We start from the raw sequence: 26,721 nt of genomic DNA, 5'->3' as shown, positions 1-26,721 counted from the left end.
TGCGGGGCTCCAATGAGGAAGGGAGAGCCCTGCGGTAGCGGTCGAAGTCCTGAGAAGTCCCAGGTCCCAGGAGGGGGCCTGGTGAAGTGGAGAGGCGGGGTCTGTTTCTGCAGGGCTCCTGTATGCCGAGGGAGCCCCTGCAGGGCGTCGCATGGGAACCCAGCGCAGGCCACCGAGAAGAGAGGGAACGGAGTCTCTGCACAGCAGTCCGGTGAGTGGGGCTGCATGCTGGCACTAGCGAGTGCCTGTCCTGAGCGGTCCCGCCGTTACGGGCCACTCAATCGGGGCATATTTTATTTTAAGCGCCATTGCGCTGCCACATCGCTGCCACATCTTGGGCATTTTGCGTATTTCACGCCGTGAGGACAGAAGGCGGACAGGAGATGTCCACATCGCGTGACTGTACGTGCGCGTTCACGCGCACGTTCACATTTCCAGTCTGTTCTGTGCGTGCCCATCTCCTGTCTCCCTTCCGAGGCAAGTCAGTGACAATAGATCTCACTTTGCGCTGCGGTTACCAGGTGAGACTTAAAAACGTGTATTGCAGAGCTCCATGTATTAGCGTATTTCATTTGCATGCTCCAGGGCTAGAGAAAACGCTACTGTGCACATTACTACATCTTTTCACCATCCACCAACACCAAAACTCATTTTCGCCGGCAGGGCTTCTTCGCTCATGAGTCTGACCCACCTCGCAGCTCCTACTACACGCTTGGAGGCTAACTGGGTTTACCTTTCGGGAACTGTATTTTGTAATAAGAGACAACCTAGTCCACACAGGCGCAAGGAATAACTCGAATTACATAGAAAATAATATTCAACAGCGGATGGTATCGGGTATCGACCGTGAAAGTGAATTTACTCCTGACGCACTGGATTTTTCACGTGGTGCGTCGTCACTAAGGTACTTTCTTCTAACGGGAACTAGTCATTCCAGCCTTGCTGCACTGAACATATCATATCATCCTGCTCCTCCCTCACAGGGTAAAACGATACGTAGGCGTGGCTGCCGAATTGAGTTAAGCGTCGACAGCCAATAAAATGTACGAAAAGGGGTCTTACAGCAGGCCATCTGAGCTAATGAGAACCGGCGAAACAGTGCCGGTATTTCACTGGAGCTATATAAACGCCATTTTCCCCTCCTCCCTTTCTCTTTTGCTCTCTCTCGCTCAGCGCTGCTTATATTGACGGAGGCGACAGCACGTCCTGCAGCAGGTACAACTGATTTTAACGTTCACCGCTGCCGGATGCTCCCTCCTTTGTACTCTTGTGTCGGCACCACTGCCCTCTTTGTAAATCCGTGTTATTTCCTATCTCACTGTAAGATTACCCACGCTCTCTTCCTGCACTCTAATGATGACGTCCGCTCGGTTGATTGCCGTCGCCTCCCTACACATGAACCCTTGCTATCTTTGAGCACCATGATCCGTTGAAATGGATACCTACCACAGTAGGCTCATTCCTGACTTCCGGATAACTAGACCCGCTTCCTGGATTTTTCTTTTTGTTGTTTTTCTTTTTGTTTTGTATTTAATCGCCACCGTTTTAAGGTGTTGAGTGAGACTTAACTTTGTTTTTTTGTTGTTGCAGTTTTTATGTAGCGCGACCTCAACTCGAAGGTTTCCAAGCGCTGTACATGAGCACCAGTTACATCACTTGTTCGTTTTTGTTAGGGAGGATATAAGATAATTTACCCATAATTGCAGCTGTTGAGCCGACCCCGATACTTGATCCTGGTTCCCAAGGTCGCCAGCTCTGGTCGTTTAGCCACATCCTCTACCTCAATATTGGATTGTAGGGAGGTGGCGGGGATTTCGCCGCGTTCGCACAGTAGATATGGAGTATTTGTGTGTGGGATTTTTTTTCCTTCTTGGAATGTAATCTGTTTGGGTTGGATGGAGACGTGTAGTTTTGCGTTAATCCCCAGTACCCGTTTTCTTCTGAGAAGTGTTTGTAATAGATCTCCACTCATTTTAGCGTTTTTTCCGTGATGATTCACTGCCTCTCTATTCTACTAGCATTTTGTGGCAGCATATGGTCAACCACTCGACAGTGTATGTAGCTAATTGTGTCGGTTGTTGAAGGATTTCTCACGTTATATTTTAATTAAAATGATCAGCTGTGGGAAATTAAGAGAATCCTATCGAATGAGATGGGGAAAGAACTCTAAATAAGAAATCGACTTGGGTTGGTGTTTTACGATCGGATGGTGTTTGAGTCCCTGGAAACCTTCTCAAGGAATAACCATTTCAGAGTTCTCTTGGCGCGTCCAAGTGCGTGCCGAGTTTAAGAGCTTGTCTGAACTGGTGTTGCGATGTTTATCAGAGTTAAAAGGATATTTTGGAGACTGGGTGGGGGTGTGATCTCTATTGGAGAGCGGCGTGAGCTCGGTTGACGAGTTAAGGAAATGGGTAGGGTGGACAGTACACCACAGGCCGAGGGACGGGTGACTTATCAAAGGTGGGGGTCCTGTGTTTGGCACCATGGATAGCAACAACCTAATTGGCCTAGGGACATTGTGATTTTAGTAGGCTTTCTTCTGGATGACTCTTCGCCACTTGAGCCTTCCAAATGCAGTAATATGTAAAACTCAGATAGGAATGTATTACTTTAACTTCTAAGTTATTACTTGTGCCGTTATCTCATCTGCCTCTATATGGATTTTAGGAATAATGCAAAAACTGCTTGCAGTCCACAATGGTATACTGTGACCTCCCACTTGCACGTCAGATAAACATTCCCTGACTTGTAATACAATGATACAGCTCACTCTAAAATGTATTTTGACCATTTTTCTTAACTGTGAAATTGTTAAACCTACCCCCACCTTAGCACTTAAGGTGCTTTGAAAATCCTTGCGAAATACCCTGTGCCTGAAAAGGTCTATTCTGCCACGCCAAAACTATTGCTGTATCGTTTGTTCTCATATCGCAGACTAGTTTATTAGCCACTGCATGTTTTCACAATATCCTGCTGTTTGTTGTTGAAGTAGTAGTTTTCCTGAACGCAGTGGCGTAACAAAGTCCCGCAGTGTGCTCCAGGGGGACCCTTCTGGCATTCTCAGACTCCAGAGCTGAGCGTTTCGGACTGGGTTCGGAGCGAGCCGCCCCGAGTACCTACGCCACTGTCTTAAGGGCTACAAATGATCTCCTGCGGTATGTTATTATGAATTTATAGAGCGCATCACCCAGAGGTCTCTAAGCGCTGTCAGCGGAAATCCTACACCTGATGAAATAGGTGGCCTGCTCAGTCCCCTATGCTTATAAGAAAAGCAAGGTTTAGCGCCCCGACACTGTTTTGTGCTCGTTCGCGCTTTTTAAAAACGTAGGGCCTCATTTATGAAAAGTGACGCATCGCTGCGTGAAAACAGCGATGCGTCACTTTTCACTGCGCACTCCTTGCGACACCAATGATGCGTCATATTTAATGTATGACGCATCATGTCGCAAGAACTTACAGATACGTCAGTATTTCTGACGCATCTGTAAGCGCAAAAGTGACGCATTGCTGGAGTGTGTCACAAAAGTGACGCAACTCCAGCAATGCGTCCTTTCAAATGGGGAAAGCCCCATGTGAAAGGGCTTGCGTCAGTCTTACGCCTGCTGTGAGGCAGGCACAAGATTTTGACGCAACCGCATCCTAAAAGTGACGCAGTGAAATCTCATAGATTTCACTGCGTCTCTATTACGAGGCTTTTTGCGGGGGAACGCCCCCTTTGCATACATTATACCTGACGCAGGCATAATGTGGCGCAGGGGTTTAAAAAGTGACGCATCTACCTAGATGCGTCACTTTTTAAATATGGCGCAACAAGGCGCATGTTTTACGCCGCCGATGCGTCACAAACGCATCCGCAGCGCAAAACTGACGCAAGGCCTCATAAATGAGGCCCCAAGTACATAAAAGAAATGTATATATTCGCGGGGTGAACACGGCGTAGGAAAGATTAAGGGCATTCTTCGTGGCATGCTTCTTTTTGAGTGGATTCAATTATGGTGGGCCTTTGGCGAAGCCCGGCGACGGGTCATTTTTGGAGGGATTCAAGTGTGTTGGCCAGCGAACTTCCCTAGCAGGTTTGTGAATGGCCCGCTGTGATTTAAAATCACGAGTATGGAGACTTAACTGCTTCGGTAACATGTACCCTGCTGACTACGTTTTCCACAGCTGTGGTGGGGACATTCTCTTGAAACCCGCTTGCGCATTCCATCCAAAGATGGTACCTCTTGCGAGGACCCTACGTCTCACGCTGTGAAGCTGAATATTCTGGTTATGAAGGATCATTCACATTGCACATGTTAGTTAAGTGGGCCGTGATCGTTTTAAGGTTTGTGAATTATAAGTGCTGCTTACTTTCCTCGGTATAAAAGGTTTTGCTTACTTTTCTCGGTATAAAAAGGTTTAACCGTCCGACAGGCGCTGGCTAGGTGTGTAGCAGGGGTGATATACAGGGGCGCTGGGTGAATGCCAATGAAGTAGTGCTCATGTTTACGGTATGCTTTTGTACTCCTGTAATTCCTGTAACTATTAACTATGCTCCAGTAACTGATGTAACTCTGCAACCATGTTCTGAAACTGTTTCTTCCTTATGTGAAGCGCTCTGAAACCTCCGGGTCTAGCCAGCCCTATATACTCGATAAACGGTGGCCTGCTGTGACTCCCAGTGAAGTTGTGGTGACAGACTTGGAATATGCGACATGGCTTTCGTACGTGCCTTCCCAGCGATCAAATCTCAAGCTTCAGCCAGAGCTTAGTTTGCAAAGCGTTTTGTATAACTGAAATCAGACAACCGGGATTAGTGCATTGAAGTAATCCCTGCGCTCGAGACAGCCCCACCCCCACCCCCTCGCCGTCAGAGGGGATATTAAGTCTGGGTGCTTGCAAAGGCTTTTTGTGGCGCTCTGGGATGTATAGTGCAAGGAGGCATGTCAGTATAGGTATGCCTCAAAAAAGAACTAATCTCAGCCACGTTTCCTTTCCCGCCACCTAACTAGACTTGTATGGGACCTATTAACTAGTGCTGATTTGTCGGGGTAGACTGACCGCTTACTGGGTGAATGCTTGACTGAGTTGGGTTGTAGCATCACTATGAAATGACTTGCACTATTATTGCAAGTGCAGTGTTAAATGTGTTTTTTCTGAAACCTACATTCGTGCAAGGAAGATGGATTGAAAGACATTGCCACTCTGATCAGGCCCATATAATTTAATATTTCAACCATGTGCAGTGAGCTTTTATGTCTGGGGCTCTACTGCAGTCCAGATGTGCTCTGGTTGGATAAAGGCCTGTTTTCCCAAAGATGAGCAATTCAGTATTAAAGGGACTAAGCTCGTAGCTTTGTCCAAAGTACGGAGTCTGGTGGTACTCCACTTAACACACATGCACCAGGAGTCATGTTAACATCAATTTTGCGCAACTGCTTATTTGTGTGGTGCTGCCTAACCCCTACTTAATGATAGAACCCAGATATCAGCAAACCGTTGTTTATTGAAGGGTTACTAGTCGGATGTAAGTTGACCTCATTTCTAATGAGAATACTTATGAATTTTGTGGAGGACTTCTGCAGAACGAGGTATCATTAATTTGAGTTGGTGCAGCACTTGCCTCAGTAATGCCTTTATCTTCTGAATGCGTCTAATCTAGCAGACTGGTTGGACCACATTTCTTTCCACTTCAGTACACTGGCTCACTTTGTTTGCAAAATGCTGCTCAAATCTAGGAAACTCCCATCAACCCGACTCCTGGGCTCAGATGGTGGACTGTGTACCAATCCGCTGTCTGCATTGGCCTTGTAAAGTCTCATTGTTTACCTGCTCCTAAAGGCTCGCATCTGCTCAGCCACTAATCGTGTGTAGGCTCACATTTTTTAACCCTAATCCCGCTTGATTTATCCCTCTATTTTAATAAGAGTTCGTGACTAATGTTTGTTTGGATTTGTACTTGAATCGTTTGTCCTGCATTGGTTCAGCAGATTCATTTCACCCAAACGGCTTAATAGAAGCATAGCACGTCATTGCTGTGCATGGCTTTGCTTTTAAAATTATTTTTGGCACAAATATCTTGACCAGTTTATTTATTTATTTGAAAGTTTTATGTAGCGCGGACAAGATCCTTGCAGATATCAGAGCGCTTTACAAAGAGAAGTACATGTGGGAGCATGGTTAAAAAGATAAAACAATAGGTCAATAAGTACAAATTGGTGGCAGCTAAGCCCAACATGAGTACAGAGAAGTACAAATATGCGGTTACAGAGCCAACCTGTGAGTAATAAACAGTTAATACAAATAAGCAAAGGGGTCAAACATGTAGTATAGATCGGTGCAGAGTACTAACAGTGATCAAGACAGTGGTTCAGGTGTATTTAGCCATGAGGATAGCTTTTACTTCCTTTTTAGGTCTCGCCTGTCGCTGCGCATGCGCATCGAGCAAGGCGAGAGTATTGGGACTTATCCGCTCTTTATCCACACTGCAAGGAATCGTGGCGATTCCTTGCAGTGCCCGTGACTTTTAAGGTCAATGCGCATGCGCATTGACCTTAAAAGCGCGTGCACGTCCGTCTTTGTTTACCCGCTCCGCCCCCTCCCCTTCCCGCCGTGTCGCATTTCTCCTCCCCCTCCCTCTCTTCCCTCCAGCTTGTTTTTTGTTTATTTGACCCGCTCCGCCCCCTCCCCTTCCCGCTGTGTCGCATTTCTCCTCCCCCCTCCCCTCTCTTCCCTCCGGCTTCTTTTTTTGTTTATTTTACCCGCCGTGTCGCCGATCCTTTCGCTCTCCTCCCCCCCTCCCCTCTCTTCCCTCCGGCTTCTTAAAGAATAAAAGAATTTGCAAGCAGTAGCATGTCGCGTCAAGATTGTGCCGTTTAAAACACAAAGGAGGTTCTATCTTACCTTCCTGTTACTGTATTACGGCCGCTCTAACTGCAAGTCAGAAAGAATGCTCTCAAATGCTACTTCCAGTGACCGTAACTAAGAAAAATCCACTATCACTTTCCCTTTGAGTCACCAGGAAACACGCGCTTGGAATGAACTTCACTGCCCCTCCCACAGTTGCAAAAGAGATGCCAAATCACTTCCATGATCACGGGCTCCAATATCTGAGCACATTTCCCGATAAAGTCATCAACATTTGTACATGCCCTAGAGTTTAAATGTATAGCCTCCGTTCATTTTCTTACAATGTGCAGCTGCACATGAGCAAACAGGGGAGCCCCAGCATTTGTAGGGGTCCCCTGAAAGAAACCAATGTGATGAGCTCCCGCTATGACCAGAAAGCAGCTAGCACGAAGGGGAATGCAACAGTGAACCATAACAGAAGGTCATCACTCAGAACATACTACCTGCATTTTGGCTAGTTATAAAGTGCGTTACAGCATAACCGAAATAAAGAAGGGATTTAAAAAAAATCTCGAGGCAAAGAAATAATAATCAAGGGTAACATACCCTCAACCCCTCACCCTCACTCACCCTCACTCACCCTCACTCACCCTCAACCCCTCAACCCCTCACTCACTCACCCTCAACCCCTCACCCTCACTCACCCTCAACCCCTCACCCTCACTCACCCTCAACCCCTCACCCTCACTCACCCTCAACCCCTCACCCTCACTCACCCTCAACCCCTCACCCTCACTCACCCTCAACCCCTCACCCTCACTCACCCTCAACCCCTCACCCTCACTCACCCTCAATCCCTCACCCTCACTCACCCTCAACCCCTCACCCTCACTCACCCTCAATCCCTCACCCTCACTCACCCTCAACCCCTCACCCTCACTCACCCTCAACCCCTCACCCTCACTCACCCTCAACCCCTCACCCTCACTCACCCTCAACCCCTCACCCTCACTCACCCTCACTCACCCTCACTCACCCTCACTCTCACTCACTCTCACTCACCCTCACTCACCCTCACTCACCCTCACTCACCCTCACTCACCCTCACTCACCCTCACCCTCACTCACCCTCACTCTCACTCACCCTCACTCACCCTCACTCACCCTCACTCACCCTCACCCTCACTCACCCTCACTCACCCTCACTCACCCTCACTCACCCTCACTCACCCTCACTCACCCTCACTCACCCTCACTCACCCTCACTCACCCTCACTCACCCTCACTCACCCTCACTCACCCTCACTCACCCTCACTCACCCTCACTCACCCTCACTCACCCTCACTCTCACTCACCCTCACTCACCCTCACCCTCACTCACACTCACTCTCACTCACTCTCACTCACCCTCACTCACCCTCAACCCCTCACCCTCACTCACCCTCACCCACCACCCCTCAACCCCTCACCCTCACACAGTGCAATAGGTCTCGGAGCATTTGAGTTAGAGCTTTTAGATTTGTTTATGGCTTTTTTTATTTGTAATTCTTTAGCATTGGCTACAGGAAACAAAAATGCTAAAGATTTACAAAAAAACCCATAAACAATTCTAAAAGCACTAACTCTAATGCTGCGAGACCTATTGCATTTCCAATGCTTGTTAAAGTGTGGTGGAAGAGATAAGCCTGGTTTCGGCCGGGAGAGAATTCCAGATCCTAGGCGCCATTCCCGAGAAGGAGCGTTTATGTTTATTCCTTCTGGAATCTTCGAGGTTTCAGCAGAAGATTGTTTGTGCCTCTGGTGTTTCTAGCTCCTCCCGAGATGTCAGTTTCTGAGCGACGTATCCTGGTGAGTTTAGATGTACCGCCTTGTGTCATGCAGGCGATTTTCAGATGTATTCTAGCTTCAAATGGCAGCCAGTTCAGGGCTTTCAAGTCGGGGGTAATATGGGAGTTTTTTTGACCCAGTGATGAGTCTCGCTGCAGCGTTTAGCGAAGCTCTTAGGGGTGCGGTTGTAGTTAGGGGGAGTCTCAGAGGGCGAAGCTGCCGTATTCAATTCGGGGGATGACTAGAGCTTGTACTGCGGTTTGGAAGTCTTTGGCTGTGAGGTAAGGTTTAAGTTTCCTCAGTGTTGATCTGGAAGTTTGCTCCCTTTGTTGCCTTGCTGATATGTTGCTGCATGTTCAGATTGGTGTCAAGTGTTATGCCTAGGGATTTAGCTGAGTCCACAATGGTGGGTTGGACATTGAGTGTAGTTAGGTCTTTAAGCCAAATTTGAGTGGTGGAGACCTTCACTGGAGGTGAGATCAGAAGGAACTCTGTTTTCAGGGCATTGAGTTTGAGATGATTATCAGTTACACAACTGACCCATTTTGTCTGGTTTCTTAGTGGCACAGGATATGAACTGCCACCCTCTAGGTCCGCATTCCTAAATTTGTATGTAATGTGCCCTTTCAGTGTACATATTAACGCATTCAAGAGCTTCAGAATTCTTCATCCTAGCCAGGCCTCCCTCCTACCTCACTAGGTCACCAGGGTGATCGTCATGTTGGTGCATTGTGGTAAACGACCCCGCCCCCACCCACACACTAGCCATAAGCACTCCTTACCTACATACAGCTCGTGTACTGTAGCTCCTGGGCCACATGATTGCAGTCTGCGATCTGCTGCAGCTTTTTAGACCTAGCTTGTGACAATGCTGCTGAAAGTCACTCTTGCCTGCTCTCTTGGGTCATCAGAACAGCTGCAGCGGTGGCTGCGCCTGTGGGCCAGTGTTCCCTCTCCTCTGCCTAGGAGAGTAAGGAAGCAGACCTACCTCGATGCTATGTAGGGCAGATTAGGACTATTAGGCCACTGGCTGTAGCGCCCTATGTATTGCTGGGCTAGTTTGGCAGCTCACCCGTTCTTGAAAGGAGTCATCGGCCTACCATACACTAAAGGGCAATACAGAAGCCATGATATGCTTACAGGTATGTCCTTTCTGGCATAACATTTATCCTGATGGATAGTGTATACATTGTGGAGCTGTAGCCCTTGGATGGGATTTTCAGAAAATCCCTGTTTAGCAAACTGCCCTTGGTTTTGAGTTCCATGACTTTAAAGTGCACTGGCTGTGTCTTTACCCTTTACGACCTTTAGAAAGTCTGTAGCCTTCTTTCTCATCTGATGCCATAACACTTCATACCAAGTTTGCACATATACAGCTCCTCTCGGACTTTCCTTCCCTAATTACTTCATGGCCCGATTTCTTGGTAAGTCCTTCACTGAATACGTAAAACGGAACCTGCTTAAAGCAGATTTTGTGTTCAACTGCCTGAAACTGTCTTCAACTTGCTTGCGGTGTTAAACTGTCCACGTTCAGTCATGAAGCCTGGCAAGCTCTTCGCTTTTACGAGTTCTAAAGCCTACGATGGCTAAAGACTAGATTCGAGTCTCCCATATTTTCAGTTAAGCATTCATTTTGTCCACACTGGAGTGGGGGAAACTACATATTAGAATTCCTCATTGCTTTGTGCATCTCACAAAGCAGTAATCTGTGCAGCTGCAAGGTTTACAGCATCTAGTTTGACCACCTCTCAATTCATGGGCTCTGAACTGGCTCTCAATTCATGCACCTTTAAACTAGTGTGGACGAGTGAAACTTTGGAATCCCACTACATTTCGCAGAAGCTATCCATCTCTGTTGGTTCGTTGGCACATCTGCTTGACGAGGTGCTGCTGCCTTGAAATGGTAGGTACAAAAGGGGGTGGTGATGGACGGAGCATCTGAATGAATCAAACACTCCAACCCAGTCAAAAGATCTGGGTTTAATCCATCACTGTTCTTTAGCCCACTCTGCCACCCCCCGTTCAGAAATGGCTATATGCAAATCAGTCTGACCCTGTGCCTCATGGGAACAGTTCAGCCCGAACTGCCAAGCCATGTCTTCCCTGGACCGGAAACAAGCTTCCAAGGACCGGTTTCTGGCATTCCAGCCGTCTTCAGTCCAGCTTGCTTGAATCCAGTGGCAAAGTGAGCAAGGGACTCACGTCTGAGCATACCCTGCCACACTTATGACGGCCCACCCCGCCATAAGTGTGGCAGGGTATGTTCAGACGTGAGTCCCTTGCTCACTTTGCCACTGGATTCAAGCAAGCTGGGCTGAAGACGGCTGGAATGCCAGAAACCGGTCCTCGGAAGCTTGTTTCCGTTCCAGGGAAGACATGGCTTGGCAGTTCGGTCTAAACTGTTCCCATGAGGCACAGGGTCAGACTGATTTGCATATAGCCATTTCTGAACTGGGGTGGCAGAGTGGGCTAGAGAACGGTGATGGATTAAACTCAGATCTTTTGACTGGGTGTGAGTGTTTGATTCATTCAGATGCTCCGTCCATCACCACCCCTTTTGTACCGCCTTGAAATGGTAAGCTTGAGGAAAACTCAGCTTACACTTACGCAAAAGTGTACCTAAGATGTAGAATTGCATCCTGTTGAGGATTTTTTTCCTGAATTTTTTTGCCATAAATCCTTAGCTGCAGTGTACCGTTCTATTCTCAGTTGACTTTTATAGTTTTGGAATACAGCCAATACTGCAATCCTTGTATGAGAGCCCATCTTATTACAGGCAAATCGTGATGCACCTAATGTCCTGTAATAGAACTGAAGTAGCTGCGAAACTGTAATGACAAATTACAGTTTGGTTCTAATGTCAGTGGCTGCCAGAGCCACCAGCCCAGAGGAAAGCGGGAAACGGAGCCAAACTAAAGCTGCCGTTTGAAAAACTGAACACAGCCCCCTCCGGTTGGAGGGTTCGGAGGTCACTTTCCGAAAAAAACTGAACCTTCTTCCAGCTCTGTAGTCCCTCCTTTAGGATGGGTTTTAGCTGCCGAGGGCAGTTGGCACGCAGTGCGGGGACACTAGCCTACTGTAACCAGGAGCTTTATAAATGATGTATTATTCAAATGTTTTTGTAGATTCTCTATGATCAGGAATATTTGTGGCAATATCTTTCGTGGTTTAGATAACTGTAGGAAAAATAAAATCTCTGCAGGAATGTCCATTTTGCGTTGGAGCTTTATAAATATTTAACTTGTATTAAACTAATGCTAATATTTTTAAGCAACAGATCGATCAGTAATTTGAAGTTTAATTGTGCACTAGATATTTACATTTACAGACCTTGTTTTTCACGTGAAAGAACACATTAATTAGGAATTTTGTGGGAAGCCAGATTGTCTGGCCATAATCCAAATAGTGTTCTCTGCTGTACATTAGAAGGATATTGCAAGTCACCTTTGAGTTCAATGACCTTCAGCTATGTTGCTCTGTATGGTTAAGGAACTCCCTGGTGACTTGCAATAAATAGCCATGTAATACACTGCAGGGGATACTTGAATATATTGCAGTGGAGATGTGACTTTTCCAGCCACCTGTAAAACTCTGTAGCTGCTTAACAAAGTTATTAGTTATGTTCTGACCTCTCAATACTTGCTTCCAGTAGTCTAGGTGAAAGGCACACCATTGAGCAGCTGTTTAAACAAAGAAAACTGGAATTCTCCATGTATTATAAGGCATAAAATTTCCTTTGCTGTACATTGTAAGGATATTGCGAGTCACGTCATAGTTCCATGACCTTGTATTGTCTATATGGTCGTGGACATTCTCACTTACTTGCCATACTCTTCTGTATGGAAAGAGGTACTTTATCCCCTACAGTAGTTGGTAGGATGTATGAGACTTATTGGGGAAAGGATGTGGCATGACGGCTGGTGAGTTAAGGCCAAGTTGACAGCCCTCAAATGATTTAATCTGCATCTTTAACTTTATCCTAGAATCTCCTGTTATGGGTTTAATTGTGCTTTTGATTAGACTAACTCCTGCTTTCCGTAAAGTGCTCTTGTAATCTGATCTTAATTGATTGTGGCTCTCTAGTTAAACCCTGTTTTTGTGCAAAAGTTTACATTTTATTTGAAGTGCACTGGAGCCCCCTTTATCCTAATGAGTTCTTATTCAGTGCCCAACTAATTGCCATCAGTTACGTTTTTTTTAACACCCTCTTGCTTTCTTCTAGAAACATGTCTGGCAACGGTATCACAGAACGCACCTTCATTTGCATCAAGCCAGATGGTGTTCAACGGGGCCTGGTGGGAGAGATAATCAAGCGCTTTGAGCAGAAGGGCTTCCGACTGGTGTCCATGAAGTTTATGCAGGTGATTAGATGTTTTGTTTACTAGTTTGTTTACTTTCTTTAAACCCAAAGTGATTGGCTCGGACTTATACACGTTGGGTAATCTACATTAATTTTTGGTGCAAACTGCTGTTTAGTCACTGGCATGAACATGGTTGCGACTGGCCACATCCTAACCACACTTTTTTTGCTGCTTGCAGGCCTCCTGTGAACTTCTGAAGGAACATTACATTGACCTGAAGGATCGCCCCTTCTACCCTGGCTTGGTGAAATACATGGGCTCCGGCCCTGTTGTGCCTATGGTGAGTTTAGGAAGGTTTATGGATTGATTACACTTGCTACTCTGAAAATATGGTACTACGCCTGCATTTAAACAGACCATGTGTTTTTCAAATCACAATTGTGCGACCTAGATGCTTTTTTATCCTCCGAGTACTGGTTCGAAAGAGGCTGGTCTGGCTGCACAACCACTGGTTGTACTGTAGTAATGTCCGAACATAGGGCCGACATCCCGTTTTGGGGCAAGAAGCCAGCTTTGTAATTTTATCTGGTACTAGTGGGATGGGCATTCCCACCGGAGGGAGGGGGGCCCTGGACCAGTTTCAGAATGGGACCCAAGGAGATCTGTACTGCTTGCTGGTAGAAGTCCATCCCCACCGGAGGGAGGGGGGCCCTGGACCAGTTTCAGAATGGGACCCAAGGAGATCTGTACTGCTTGCTGGTAGAAGTCCATCAAGGGGCTATGTCCCTTTCTGGGACCTGAAGGTGTTGAGTATCGAATATTTGCTGCATTTCATTTCCTATTTGGAGGCGGTTATCTGCTACAGGGTCCTTGATGGCCCAGGGTTTTTGGGGCCTGAAAGGATCAGCTTAATCAGAACATCAAATCCTTTAAGTGATGCTGCTGCGATCTCTTACCAGACTAAGTGGAGGGCTATTCCTGCTCGGTTTTCTTGTATTCTGTTAAACTTGTCAGTATTTGTATTTTTAAAATTTTATTTTTTGTCAGCAACCAGTCTTAATTACAACAAAATCCGATTTTAGTTTATACAACGAAAGAAAAACCATCACACAAATAATTCAATATAATTAATCGTAATAGACACAAATCTTTAGAACTTAAAATCCATTTTGATAGCGGAGCCCATACTTTCATCCCAAACAGCTTTTTCTTTGCCCCTTCGATTTATGTGCAGCTAACTCCAGGTAATATATAGATAATCTAGGTTGCCAATTATTAGAGTGGTGGATCTGCATCTAGCTACTGACAGGTAATACATGATCGAAAAATTGACATAGATAAATATAAAACCATCCTCTGCTTCAGTTCGAATTCCAACTTGATTAGCCTGCACACCCAAAATTACCATTTCTGCAGATAATTGCAAACAGATCCCCAAACTCACGTTTAGAAAACTGAATTTCCGTAATAAATTGAGACAATTTAGTGCATTTAAAAAACATATGAGCTGCATCAACAGCCATACACCCACACCGATTACACTTAGCACCACTTATGGATTTCCATTTTGCCAATTTGGCGGGGTGTAATAGATCGAAAATGGACATTAAAGTGACTTTTCATAGACCCATTAAACAAAACTTTAATTGACAATCCTATAGCGCTAATCATATCAATTTGCTTTGCCATTTATGTTAAACAAATCTTAAATCGTCCTGCATCTGTGTAACATAGCCTGATAAACTGATCTATCTTAACAAAATGGAAGTAGGAAAAAGCAAGGAAATTGTACAAAATAAATATAAACATTTTGGGAAAATTAGAATTTTTAATACATTACTTCGACCATATAAAGACAGATGGAGATTATTCAGCCTCTCCAATGTTCTGCTCTGACTCCAATATGGGATCTACGTTAAGCCGCACTATATAGTCTATTTTAGCTGATACTTTGATACCTAAATACAAAGCATCTGAAGAAAAATCGAACTTGTGTGGGCGGCCCTTATCTGAATCAGCTGAGTTTTTGAAATGTTCAATTATCCCGAATATCCCTTATACTCTTGCGCCAGCTCAACTATCTTTGGTAGAGCACTCTTAATGTCTGAGGTTACAATGGCAACATCTTCTGCGTAAGCAATCACTTATAATCAAGTTGGTGTATCCTAACCAGAATGATTCAATTTTCTCTTTCTAATCTTTTTAAGAAAGGTTCAATATACAATTCAAACAAGGGGGAGCAAGGACAACCTTGTCTCGTCCCTCTTGTTTCCAACTTATCTGAATAGTCCCCTGAGATACAGATTGCGGCCTGCAGATGGTTATATAATGCCTGTGTTGCAGTAATATACTCTAGGAAATCCCTTCCAGATTGGAATAAACCAAAGAAACCTTCAGGAGACCCTGTCAAACGCCTTTTTAGCGTCTAACAGGGCCCCCGCGACAGGGGATCCTGTAGCTTGTGCCCAATCCAATAACTAAATTCTTTTCACATGGTCGGTTGTATCCCGATTTAAAATCTGTGCTGTCAAACAAAAAAAGGATAAACTCATTAAGTCTATTGGCCAGTACTTTTGAAAAAATCTTGCTATCCGCATTAAGCGAGATGGGTCTGTATGAGCCCAACTCAATACCAGCATTCCCTTTCTTTTTGAAAACTGTAATTGTTGCCATAGACCAAGACTCTGGGGTGACCCAAAAAAGCATGGTGAAATACTTCCATCAATTCTGATATTTAGCATTCTTCAAAAAGTGCAATAAAATTTGAGTGGTATATTATCTGGGCCCCATGGCTTTCCCGGAGGCTAATCCTAATATAGCTGTTTCAATTTCTTCCCAAGTGAAAGGGGCAGCGAACAGCGTTTTCTGTAAACTATGCAGTATCAAGATTCTCGAAATACTCTTAAGATCACTCTGCATCCTCCTCGTTTCCTTATTTAATGATTGATAAAAGTCTTGGAATCATATTAATACCCCAGTTTTAGGTTCTTGCACCACCCCATTTTAAGTCGCAGATCTTTAGAATGTCATTAGATACAGCCTTTTGCTGTAGTCTTTTAGCTAGAACTCTTCCAGTCTGTTCGCTAAATTCATAGCTTTCGGTTTTATATTGTCTGTATTGAAGTGCAATTTGGTCTGCTATATTAGAATAGACTAAAGCCCACTTAACTGATTGGTCTTGTTGTGCGGCTTCAATACCCTGGCCCAGTCTAACATTGTTTGCTACCTTAATTTCTGCCTGCATAACCATATCAGTTTCCTTCTTGCATTTAGACAGTCTGGCTTGATGATAGTTCGAGTAGGTTAAAATTTCACCCCCGGACTATCGACTTGAAAGTATCCCAATTTTCACTTCTACCTCCTACCTGTGTTGTCAGATTTAAACCAAGTGTCTGGGGATTATGATCTGATTAGTTTTGGCAGAAACTCAATATTGACTTTCCCTGTGAGATGCTGAGAAATAAAAAAAAAGTAGTCTAATCAGACAAATTTTTTGTGTGGGGCAGAAAAAACTATATCCTGGTTCGTTTCAACAAAGCATGTTCAACATCAATCAACCCATTTTTCAACCGCCCACATCCTATTCCTCGGCGAACTGGAACAAAATCACCTCCGACCAACTCATCACATCACTCAACCAAAACCCTCCCACCCTCTCATTGGACCCAAACCAAGCGGCCACCAAACTCAAGCAATGGATCACCCACAGCGCTGACTAATTAGCACCCTTGAAAAAGCACCAGATCAATTCAGGCAGCAAAAAGGCCCCCTGGTTCAACGATGACCTTAAGAAATCCAAGAAGCTATGCCGCACCCTGGAGAAAACCCAACCACCGACAACATGGCCACCCTCAAAGCAGCCACCCGCAAACACCACCAACTTATTCGATCCACCAAGAAATCAGCATTCAAGGATAGTCTCGACAACGCCCACAACAGCAAAGAACTTTTCAACATCGTCAAAGAATTCACTAACGACATCACTCCCTCCCAAGACCTCTGCGACGCGTTATCCTCCTTCAACAAAATTGCCAACATTCACAACAGCTTCGAGAACACTCCCAGCGAACAACCCTCCCCACCCCCCTCAGATCCTACACCGCCAACTAACAACCTCAGCGCCTGGAACCCAATCACCACAGAAGACACCATCCGCCTAATGAACTCAATCCACTCTGGCTCGCCAACCGACCCCTGCCCCACCACATCTTCAACAAAGCTGACTCCATCATCGCACTTTATCTCCGTGATGTCATCAACTGCTAGTTCAACTCTGCCACCTTCCCAGAAAGCTGGAAACACGCCGAACTCAGCGCCCTCTTGCAGAAACCCACAGCAGACCCCTCTGAACTTAAAAACTACCGACCCATATCCCTCCTCCCCTTCCCTGCCAAAGTCACTGAGAAAGCCGTCAACAGCCAGCTCGCCGCCTTCCTTGAATCCAACAACTCCCTCGATCACTCTGTCTGGATTTCGAGCCAAACATAGCACCGAAACCGCCCTCATTGCAGCGACTGACGACATCCGAACACTACTGGACAACTGAGAAACAGTGGCCCTCATTCTACTCGACCTCTCCGCCGCTTTCGACAGTCTGCTGCAGCACCCTTATACGCCTCAGCAACATTGGCATACAAGGAAAAGCCTTGGACTGGATCATCTCATTCCTCGCTGGGAGAACTCAGAGTCCGACTTCCCCATTCAACTCAGAGGCCACTGAAGTCATCTGCGGAGTACCACAAGGATCCCCACTCAGTCCCACCCTCTTCAACATTTACATGAGTCCACTCGCGTCCATCGCGTGTCAACACAACCTTAACATCTATTACGCCGAGACCCAGTTAATCCTTTCCCTCACCAAAGACCAGAACACCGCCAAAACTAATCTTCACAAAGGCATGAAAGAGGTAGCCGAATGGATGAAACATAGCCGCCTAAAACAACTCAGACAAAACAGAGGTGCTCATCCTAGGATCTTCCCCCCCCCTCCCCCCCCCCCCCCTCTGCCTGGGACGACTCTTGGTGGCCTTCCGCTCTGGGCACAGCACCCACACCCACAGACCACGCACGCAACCTGGGTTTCATCCTAGACTCCTCTCTCGATGTCAGACAAGTCAACGCAGTCTCAACCTCCTGCTTCAACGTACTTCGTATTCTCAAAGATCTTCCGCTGGATCCACCTCGAAACAGACTGTCACCCACGCACTGGTCACGAGCCGACTGGATTATGGTAACACACTATACGCTGGAATCTCAGCAAAATTACAGAAAACTCCAACGCATCCCAAACGCATCAGCGAGACTCGTATTGGACATCCCTCGCCAAGATCACATCACCGGACACCTAAAAGACCTCCACTGGCTTCCCGTCAACAAGAGAATTACATTCCGTCTTACCCACTCATACAAGGCCCTCTACAAACTAGGACCCGAATGCCTCAACACTCGACTGTCCTTCTACACACCCACCAACTCAGATCGTCCAATCAAGCCCTCGCCGCAGTCCCGCGCATCCGAAAATCCACCATAGGTGGCAGATCCTTCTCCTTCCTGGCGGTCAAGACCTGGAACTCACTCCCCACTCACCTCCGCCTTACTCAAAACCACATCTCCTTCAGAAAATAACTTAAAACCTGGCTATTCGACAAATTGAACCCCCCCCCCCTTCCCCAAGCGCCTTGAGACCCCCTGGGTGAGTAGTGTGCTATATAAATTCATGAACATTAACTTAAAAGTCCGATGTTTCCTACCCTGGTACCTCCTATTTTTCCTAACGTCAAAATCTGCATCCATATCAATATTTAAATCCACACACAATTATTCGTTGGGTCCATAAGGCTAGTTCCATACTAATATAATTCATAAGTTCGCAGTCGTCCAAATTCAGGCCATATAAAGTACATATAGTAAATCTATTCAATCTTAGCCTCTACCATTCCCCCACCTCCCCATTTATCGGCTGTCTTAAGTTGGCCCCTAACCCTCGTTTCATAAGAATAGCTACCCCTCTCTTGATCCGTTTGTTTTGAACATACCACCAAAACGCAACCTAAATTTTTCAACCAGTCTTTATTTCCCATGCAGTGTCGCCTGTAGACATGTCAATTTGTAACAATTGAATCATTTGAGACAAAATACCACTTTTCTTGGGATCATTAAGCCCATTAATATTCAACATGAAAATCCTTATTTTCCTATCCATTCTTATATCCTGATTACATTAGGCAAAATATACCAATTCTGAGTTTGTAGAGCAACAAACCTTAAAATAAAGCTTTAGGGAAATCAATTCTAATTTCCAGAAACATAGTTTGTCCTTAATAAACTGCAGCACCCTTTTCTTGAAATCCAGCAATCAATTGACATAAATGCCATTGTTTGGATACAGTAGCTTGATGGAAGTCCGGCCGGACAAAAATTACAACCTTTTGCTAGTCTTTTCTTGTCAGGCCTAGCAAGTCCAAAAACTGCTTCTCTGGCTAAAATTGTTAAATCTAACCAGAATTGCTCTAGGACGATCATCCTGTCTTCCCTTTTTAACTGCAAACAAACTGATGCGCTCTCTAAATTTCCATAGACCAGTCCCATAGGGTCAATTCTGGAAATGCCTCCGAAAAAAGCTCACATTTTCGAACATCAGACTCTTCCAAACCCATATACCCCCAGAATATGTAAGTCACCAATTCTGCTTCATTTTTCAGAATTCCTTACCATTGGTAAGATGTGCAAATGAATTGAGTTTCTTCCACATCCTCGCATTCTTGGCGCCTTAATGTTTATTTTTGTGATTAAAAAAAAAAAAAAAACTAGCAAACTGGCCTTTGACCTGAGTAGTGTCCTAACTCGTTTGGCCATCTGTTATAAATAACAACTATCCGACTGCACCAGAGCTCTTGGGGATATTTAGAGCGGCTGCAGGCTACACTGCACTTTTTTTTAAGCATTACTCTTTGGATGGATCTATCTGGTAAAATGCAGCATAGGGCCTTTAGTTCACTTGTTACCTTCCTGCTTAAAGCTTACCCTGGCCTGCTGAATTCTTTGTGGGGCTTAGAAGGGGGAGAAATACATACTCGTTAGGAGGGTGGGCAAAAAAAGCAAAATAAGTTCCTTTATGGTCATTCTGTATTTAGTTATGCTCCTTCCTACTTCCTACTTTCATTGAAGTATATGCTGCGCAGAACCATCCGAGAGACCCTTCAGAGTGCACAAGTGGAGATGGGGCCTGGGTGCAAGCTGATCCACCCCCCCCAATGTAAAGGGGAACCCCAGTAAGCTGGGTAGAACTTCGAGTAACACAAGTGATCCCTTTTGAAGTGTAGCCTTTAAGTTCCATGACAATAGTTTCTTAAGGAACTCTTACAAGTAAGGTTTATGTATTATCCATTTCAGCAAAATATTAACTCAAGGCAAGAATTTAGTAATCTTAACAAGATAGTGCTCCTATTTAGTGATGAAGTGAAAAAGGATAGTGATTAGTGCGCATGTGCTTACACAATACTATTTACATGTGACTGATTGGGATAATACCCTGGTTGCTTAGTCATCTTCATTTCTCTGGGTATTGTCCTCATCACAGCATGAGTTATGTAGTGAGATTTTGTTTTGGTGTGAAGCTAATGGTCACTATGTAACTCTGGTGGCGAGGAAGACTTATGAGGGAAGACTTATGAGGAGATAATGGGATACTTGCAGCATTTGTTTTGATTGTCAATCAATTTGTCAACGTTTCAACCCATAATGCATGCGTCTGAGCGCGCTGTAGCCTTGGCTTCATTACTGCTACAGTGCGCTCTGACACAATACCGATCTTTGTGATGGCATTGGTCTGGTCTTGTATTAATAATCACTTCATCACTCGTTTCCCGAGGGCCAGAAGGACCAGCAACTGAGTAGTTTTGCAGATGCAGATTGGTCCAGCACGGATTGTAGGGTTGTTCCCACAATTGTCGCATCACTTTTTCACTGCACCATCACCCAATAGGGCGCACCATAACATGTGATTACTGAATGCTTACCTTTAAAAATTTGGAGAAATTAAGTACATTAAATGCATAAACAAACCTTACCTGTAAGAGTGGCTCCGCCACCTATTGCAGTGGAAGTCAAAGGCTACACATCCTCCATTGGGACCACTTGTGTGATATCCCTAAATTCTAGGCACCTTTTCTCACAATTTAACATCCCTGCAAATGCTCTAGCATTCCGTTGTGGAGTGAAAGCAGGGACTGAGTATTGGAATCACCCTGTTTACAGTTTTCACAAGCTATGTTTTGTATGGGATTCATAGGGCAGTTTAACTTCAGAATGCCATGCATCATTTACTGGTAAAATGTGAACATTAAGGTTTCTGTGCAGTAGAATTCCAGTGGACAAACCTGCTAAATATTGAAATGGTCATGTGCCATAGATTGCTTTTCATAGGGGTCTATAGAGCCTGAAGCTTACAGCTTATTTCTTGCAGGTCTGGGAAGGATTTAATGTGGTGAAGACTGGTCGGGTAATGCTGGGAGAGACCAACCCGGTTGATTCCAAACCAGGTACCATCCGCGGGGACTTCTGCATCCAGGTTGGCAGGTAAGTGATGGAAATGTGGCCCATGGACAGACTACTTTGGCCAAATCCAATGAGTCACTCGCTCCATGCGTAAATGAACGGGTTTCCCTGATGGGAGCATCCCTTAGTCCCATTATTGCTCTCTTGTGATTAATTGACGCTGTAGGAACATTTTGTTGTCTCCGTGTATCCCGTGGTTTAATTAATGCAATAACAACCCTGCCTCTCCTAGGCCCCAGAGTGCATATCTTGTAAAAGCTTACTCCTAATAAGAATACAATTGCCTCTATACGAAGTATGCAGTTTCTATAGAATTACTGGTGTACAGTCTCTAATTGTGCTAGTAATATACTGGTTTTAATTTTAAATGTCGTGTAATCCAATCCTTCACTTATGGGCTGTAGTCTGTTACAGATCATTTACTCTTGACGAGTCTTCTGACTCGAGCATCTTTGGCTTGTATCTTTATTTTATATAGATGCAGGGACATTTATTTCTTTATGGGCATTCATTGGCAGCCGTCCTTTCAATCTGCACTTCAGCAGGCCAGAACACTATAGGAAACTGGCATTTTTCCTTGTATCTGCTGTTTTTGTATACTATTAAAGCATTGCCAACGTTTAACCAGTTTGTTACCTCAATGGCCACTCTTGTGCCTGTTTGTAACCTTTCTATGGATCTCTAGTCTTAACCTGGGGTGGCTTTATTGGTGACTAGGCAAGGCGTATTCAGATGCCTGGATAGCATTAACCAGATTTCAACGGCTCGCTTGACATCGGTTTTGACACATCCAGACTCATTCATGCCAAACCACTTTTGCATCCAAGTGAGTTCACAGCAGTAGCTCTTGTGGGGGTAATATACTGCAATGCCCTCACTGCAGTGCCTTTTAAAACTGTAAATTGTTTGCTTCCTTATCAAAGTCCCTAGGAGTTTTAACTTTTCACGAGGCTTCGTCTGTTTCCTCCCCTGCTTGAGATTGTAAGGACCAAACGCTGGAGCCTTTTTGGTTAGCCTTGAGAAATTCCTGCATCACAGGCCAGCACACTAGTGACGTGTTGGTGCATGGCAGGTCAACAAGATTACCCCATGAAGTGGACCTGCCAGAGTCGACTATCTGGTGTTTAGTTTTTTGCCTTGGCCTTTCAGTTATCTAGTGTGTGGAAGCATAGGCCTGCCTTTAACCTGGAGAGGCTCAGCAAGAATGTACTCCTTTTACTGCCACAGTTCTGTCATGGGTTTAGGTTTTGTGTCTCCATAGTTTTGACTATCTCCTTTCATTGGAGTGGTGGCCTGCTGGCCCACCTGCGTACAATTCTGTATCTTTGCACTAACCTCTCTATCTGTGAGGTACATGCCTTGTGTATGAGTGAACTAAAGTCATTGAGACGTGTGAAACTTTTTGGAAGCCCCCTGGTATGTTCCTGTGCACAGAATGGAGGTGAGGTCCCCCATGATAGAATTGTATTAAAGTTGAGACTGCATAGCCACTGAAATGAAGACTAAATAGAAAAGGCTCAATAAAAAATTCAGTTCCTCATTTTGCTGCTAGGAGCTTTCCTTTAATATGAAAAGGATCTGTAGCGGAGGCCAGCTTTTGATATTGACTGTCACTGTCCAGTGTGGCTGATGGCCAGGTGTTGAAAGCTCACATCTGTGGGCTCTCTAGCTGTAAACTATCCTGCTATTTTGGGCATTTAGCTACACAAAGTACACATCCGAGGCCTGGATATTAGTGGTTCTCCTTTTAAATGTACTTTGCTGGCTGTTCAGGTCTGCCTGAATACACATTTTATGTGCTTTGACTGTAAAAGTGGAGCCACCGACCAGCTCCAAGCCCTTTCCTTAAGGAAGTACTCTGCAGCGTACTGCAACCAGAACTGGTGTCCCATGACAGCCAGCTTATCAGCACCTGAGTGACCACTGAAGTCTTGCCTTGCTGGATGAAGCTGTTTCCTTGACCAGAGTGCCTAGAAGCCATAAAAGGAGCCTGCCCAGGAAGTGCTAAAAATATTTAACTTGGTAGTGTGAGGATCTGACAGAAAAGGGAATACCATGGGTCTTCTGCCCTGCCAATGAGCAGATGGGGGTTCTCAGATCAAAACTCGTGGCAGTTTGTGAAAGCAGACTTTGCTGTGACCAGATCTCCTTCTAAAGTTAAAGGCTGCAGCAGCAAAACTGCCTGAGGACCGTCTATGTATTTAACAAGTGTACCTGCGGCTGCCCTCTGGTTATGATGGAACAACGCAGGGAAATACTCTGCATACCTTTATCACACTTAGGGCGTGCGTGCTTGTGTATATATTTTCATGGTGAAGGCAGACTTATAAGCATAGTAAGGGTTTCACCTGTCCTATGCTCCTTTGTGGCTGAATTACTGACCCCAGCAGACACCCTGAAGCAAGGCAGACCCCTGCCATGAGTTTTTGGCAGTACCTATGTAGGTCTGTAAAGTTATCAGGACTGGGTGTGCTTTACTGCAGGCAAGCCTAGAGTTGGCACTTCTCCCAGAAACAGGGGGGAGACTCGTGCCGCAGGTCCCCACTGGCTGTGAAAGTAGGACCTGTGAGACTGAACGGGGTTTTATTGGGCTGTCCTCTTACTGAAAAGTCCTGAGCTTGGTACATGCATAATACTGTACTCGCTAGATTCAAACTGCCTAGATTTTGTGAGCAACACTCAAACGGTGATGGGGCAGACTCCAAGGCACAGTAACCTTTGTGCCAGTGTTTGCCACCTTTGTAGTATTTACTTTGTGTAGACTAAAGTACTTTTTCTAAAGTAAAGCCCTGGGTTGGATAGGGTTCTGCTTCTGTATGATAGGGTTCCAATCTTGCACTCCCCTTTCCACCTTTTTGAGCAGCCTGTTGCTGAAGGAGCGCTTGGTCCCGTTTGCATAGCCATAGTAGGACGTATGGACTCTGGGATATCGGACAAACTAGCCCTGTCCCCGTGTTCGAGGACCTGTAGCCCATGCCTGCCTCCTGCCCACCCAGATGTTGCCAGATATGTCAATGAATGACTTGTGCTACTTATTTGAAACCAGTTCAAGTCATTAACTAAATTAGGTGAGAACTATGGGAACTGGCCTGCTTTAACTTCTAATTCTTTCTTGGCCTCCAATTTCAGATTTTCTTTTCCATAGTAGCCACAACCATAGGCTTGTTGTGTGGGCGAAGGACAATCACTTTATGCACACCAGTCCCATCTCCCTCCTAGTCCTATATTGCTGTGAGGAGAAACCCTGGCTGTATGCAAATGTATCTTGTTCGGATCCAAGCAGGTTGCAGGAGCTTTCTGCAATGTTAAAGCTACTTGTATAGCGAACACATTTTCTACCAAGCCGTTATGGCCACCCACGGGCTGATTGTCATTTTGTGTAGTTTTCAAATGTCTCCCATGTTGGCACTTCATTTTGTAAACCCATCAAACTGTCGTAAAGACTGCATCAAATGTAGATTCTGCTATTTAGACTGTAATCTGTCTTTTCCTCCCATAGGAACATATGCCATGGCAGTGACTCCGTGGAAAGTGCCAAAAAGGAGATCAACCTGTGGTTCAAGCCCGAAGAGCAGATTACTTACACCAGCTGCGCCAACGAATGGGTCAATGAGGGGAACTGAGGCTCATGGTCCCTTCATCACATCTACGTTTAAAGACCATTCCCTGGAGGGAGCACTTTACTTTTTCATTGCCTTGTAGTTCTCAGCTCGAAGCAATTTGTAATAAACACTTTGCCGAAAATCTTTGCTTTTATGGGTGTTTTGTGACCTTGCATGGTTTGTTTTGTTGGATGCAGTGTTCACCCTTTTAAACCATTTAGAATTCAGTTATCAGTTATGGTAGCGCTGTGTTTAGTACTGCTATTACCAGCAGGCGTCCCTTGCCTCAACTGACCCCACTTGGGAGGCGCTATGAAGTGGCCAGCCGAGTCCCGTCAGATGTGAGGAGTCCAGGCTGAGCTCTCTTGGTTCCTATACCACCTACCTTCTGCCGCTTGTTTACTCCTGAACAATTAGGTCGGTTTTATAATTACTCATTCAATCCGCTTCAAGTCGAACAGTGGGCAAGCGCCTAGGCAGGTACTTTGCAGCCAGCGCCAACCAAGGTGAGGCAGCCCTCTATTACCAGTTATCTCCTCTGCAGTGAGGGGCACTACATTGGCTGGGTGGATGCTACCATGGACTACTTTGAATCTGGCCAGCTGTGGAGTTGTCCTGTAGAACCTACTACAGACCTCAATGCTTTTACCCAGAGCACGACGCTCACCTGTAGGGCACCCCAAACCTCGCCCAGCAGATATAGGATCTCTGCAAGGAAATGGTCAAGGCAACCCTTCATGCAAGTCCTGTGTGGCCCAAGACTCACTTTACGTCTATTTGTTTCACCTCAAGCGGACAGCCCGCCACTAAAGAAATCGGATGGGAATTGACAGCCAGAAGTGCCTCCCCCTCTAACAATCAATCCTTTCTCTTGCAGCAAAGGCACCCACTGAAATAAGGGTGTAGATGACTATTTTAAAATGCCCTCAAATGTTTTGCCAAGGACTGCGTAGAATCACTGCCACCTCACAAGCTATTTTAAGGATTTGACACAACTATGCTCCTCAACGCTCTCAAATAGACACTGCTTGGGGGGGGAGAGAGAGACACTCTTGGGGGGGGTGGGGGGGGGGGGGGGGAATTAACTTGTCCATGACTCAAATTGATGCAATAACACCATTTGGCAGTGCTGCCTCAATGGGACCTAATACGCAGGACCCTGACCCCTTATTTAGCCACTATGGAACAAGTGAACGATAACCTGCAAACTTCTATTACGTTATCAGATCCATATAGTCCTCGAAACTGCAATCCAACAGGGAAATGGTGGCCAACACAGCAAGCAAAAGTCAGACTGCAGGCTCAAAATAAGACCTGGATTTGGATCAAAGCGACTTGCCCACACAACCCCCCCCCCCCCCCCCCCCCCCCCCCCCCATTTGAGCCCATTTCTTATTCCATGGTGACAATCCTTAACATGTACAGCACTAATTATGGGGCCTTCCTACATTCCTGCACCCAGTATCAATACAGCCCTAAACCAACACCACAGTTGCCTCCTGCTTACAGATTTGAAGCCCTGGGGGTATTAGAGGCACAAGATTGGCTGCCTTCTGAGGGAACTGCAGGCAGAGGAACTTCTGTTCCAGAAAACAAACTGTTGGAC

At 45.5% G+C, this 26,721-nt stretch overlaps 1 protein-coding gene across 1 annotated transcript; it reads left to right on the top strand.

The window, feature by feature from the left end:
- Positions 1-1,045: 1,045 nt before the first annotated feature.
- LOC147703761 (nucleoside diphosphate kinase B-like) lies at positions 1,046-25,257 on the top strand. The gene is made up of 5 exons (XM_086932105.1): positions 1,046-1,215; positions 12,879-13,017; positions 13,196-13,297; positions 21,422-21,534; positions 25,013-25,257. The coding sequence occupies exons 2-5, from the start codon at positions 12,883-12,885 to the stop codon at positions 25,134-25,136; spliced, it is 474 nt and encodes a 157-aa protein (XP_086788231.1). The 5' UTR covers positions 1,046-1,215; positions 12,879-12,882; the 3' UTR covers positions 25,137-25,257.
- The last annotated feature ends 1,464 nt before the right edge of the window (positions 25,258-26,721 follow it).

The sequence above is a fragment of the Lissotriton vulgaris genome, chromosome 7 (genome assembly GCF_964263255.1).
Source record: "Lissotriton vulgaris chromosome 7, aLisVul1.2, whole genome shotgun sequence".
NCBI lineage: Eukaryota > Metazoa > Chordata > Amphibia > Caudata > Salamandridae > Lissotriton > Lissotriton vulgaris.
Note: the sequence above shows the minus strand (reverse complement) of the source record. Positions and strands in the feature narration are given on the sequence as shown.

Coding starts and splice junctions, on each gene's coding strand:
- LOC147703761 (XM_086932105.1), top strand. CDS start 12,883: ATGTCTGGCAACGGTATCACAGAACGCACCTTCATTTGCATCAAGCCA. Junction 13,298..21,421: donor CCGGCCCTGTTGTGCCTATG/GTGAGTTTAGGA, acceptor TATTTCTTGCAG/GTCTGGGAAGGATTTAATGT. Junction 21,535..25,012: donor TTCTGCATCCAGGTTGGCAG/GTAAGTGATGGA, acceptor TTCCTCCCATAG/GAACATATGCCATGGCAGTG.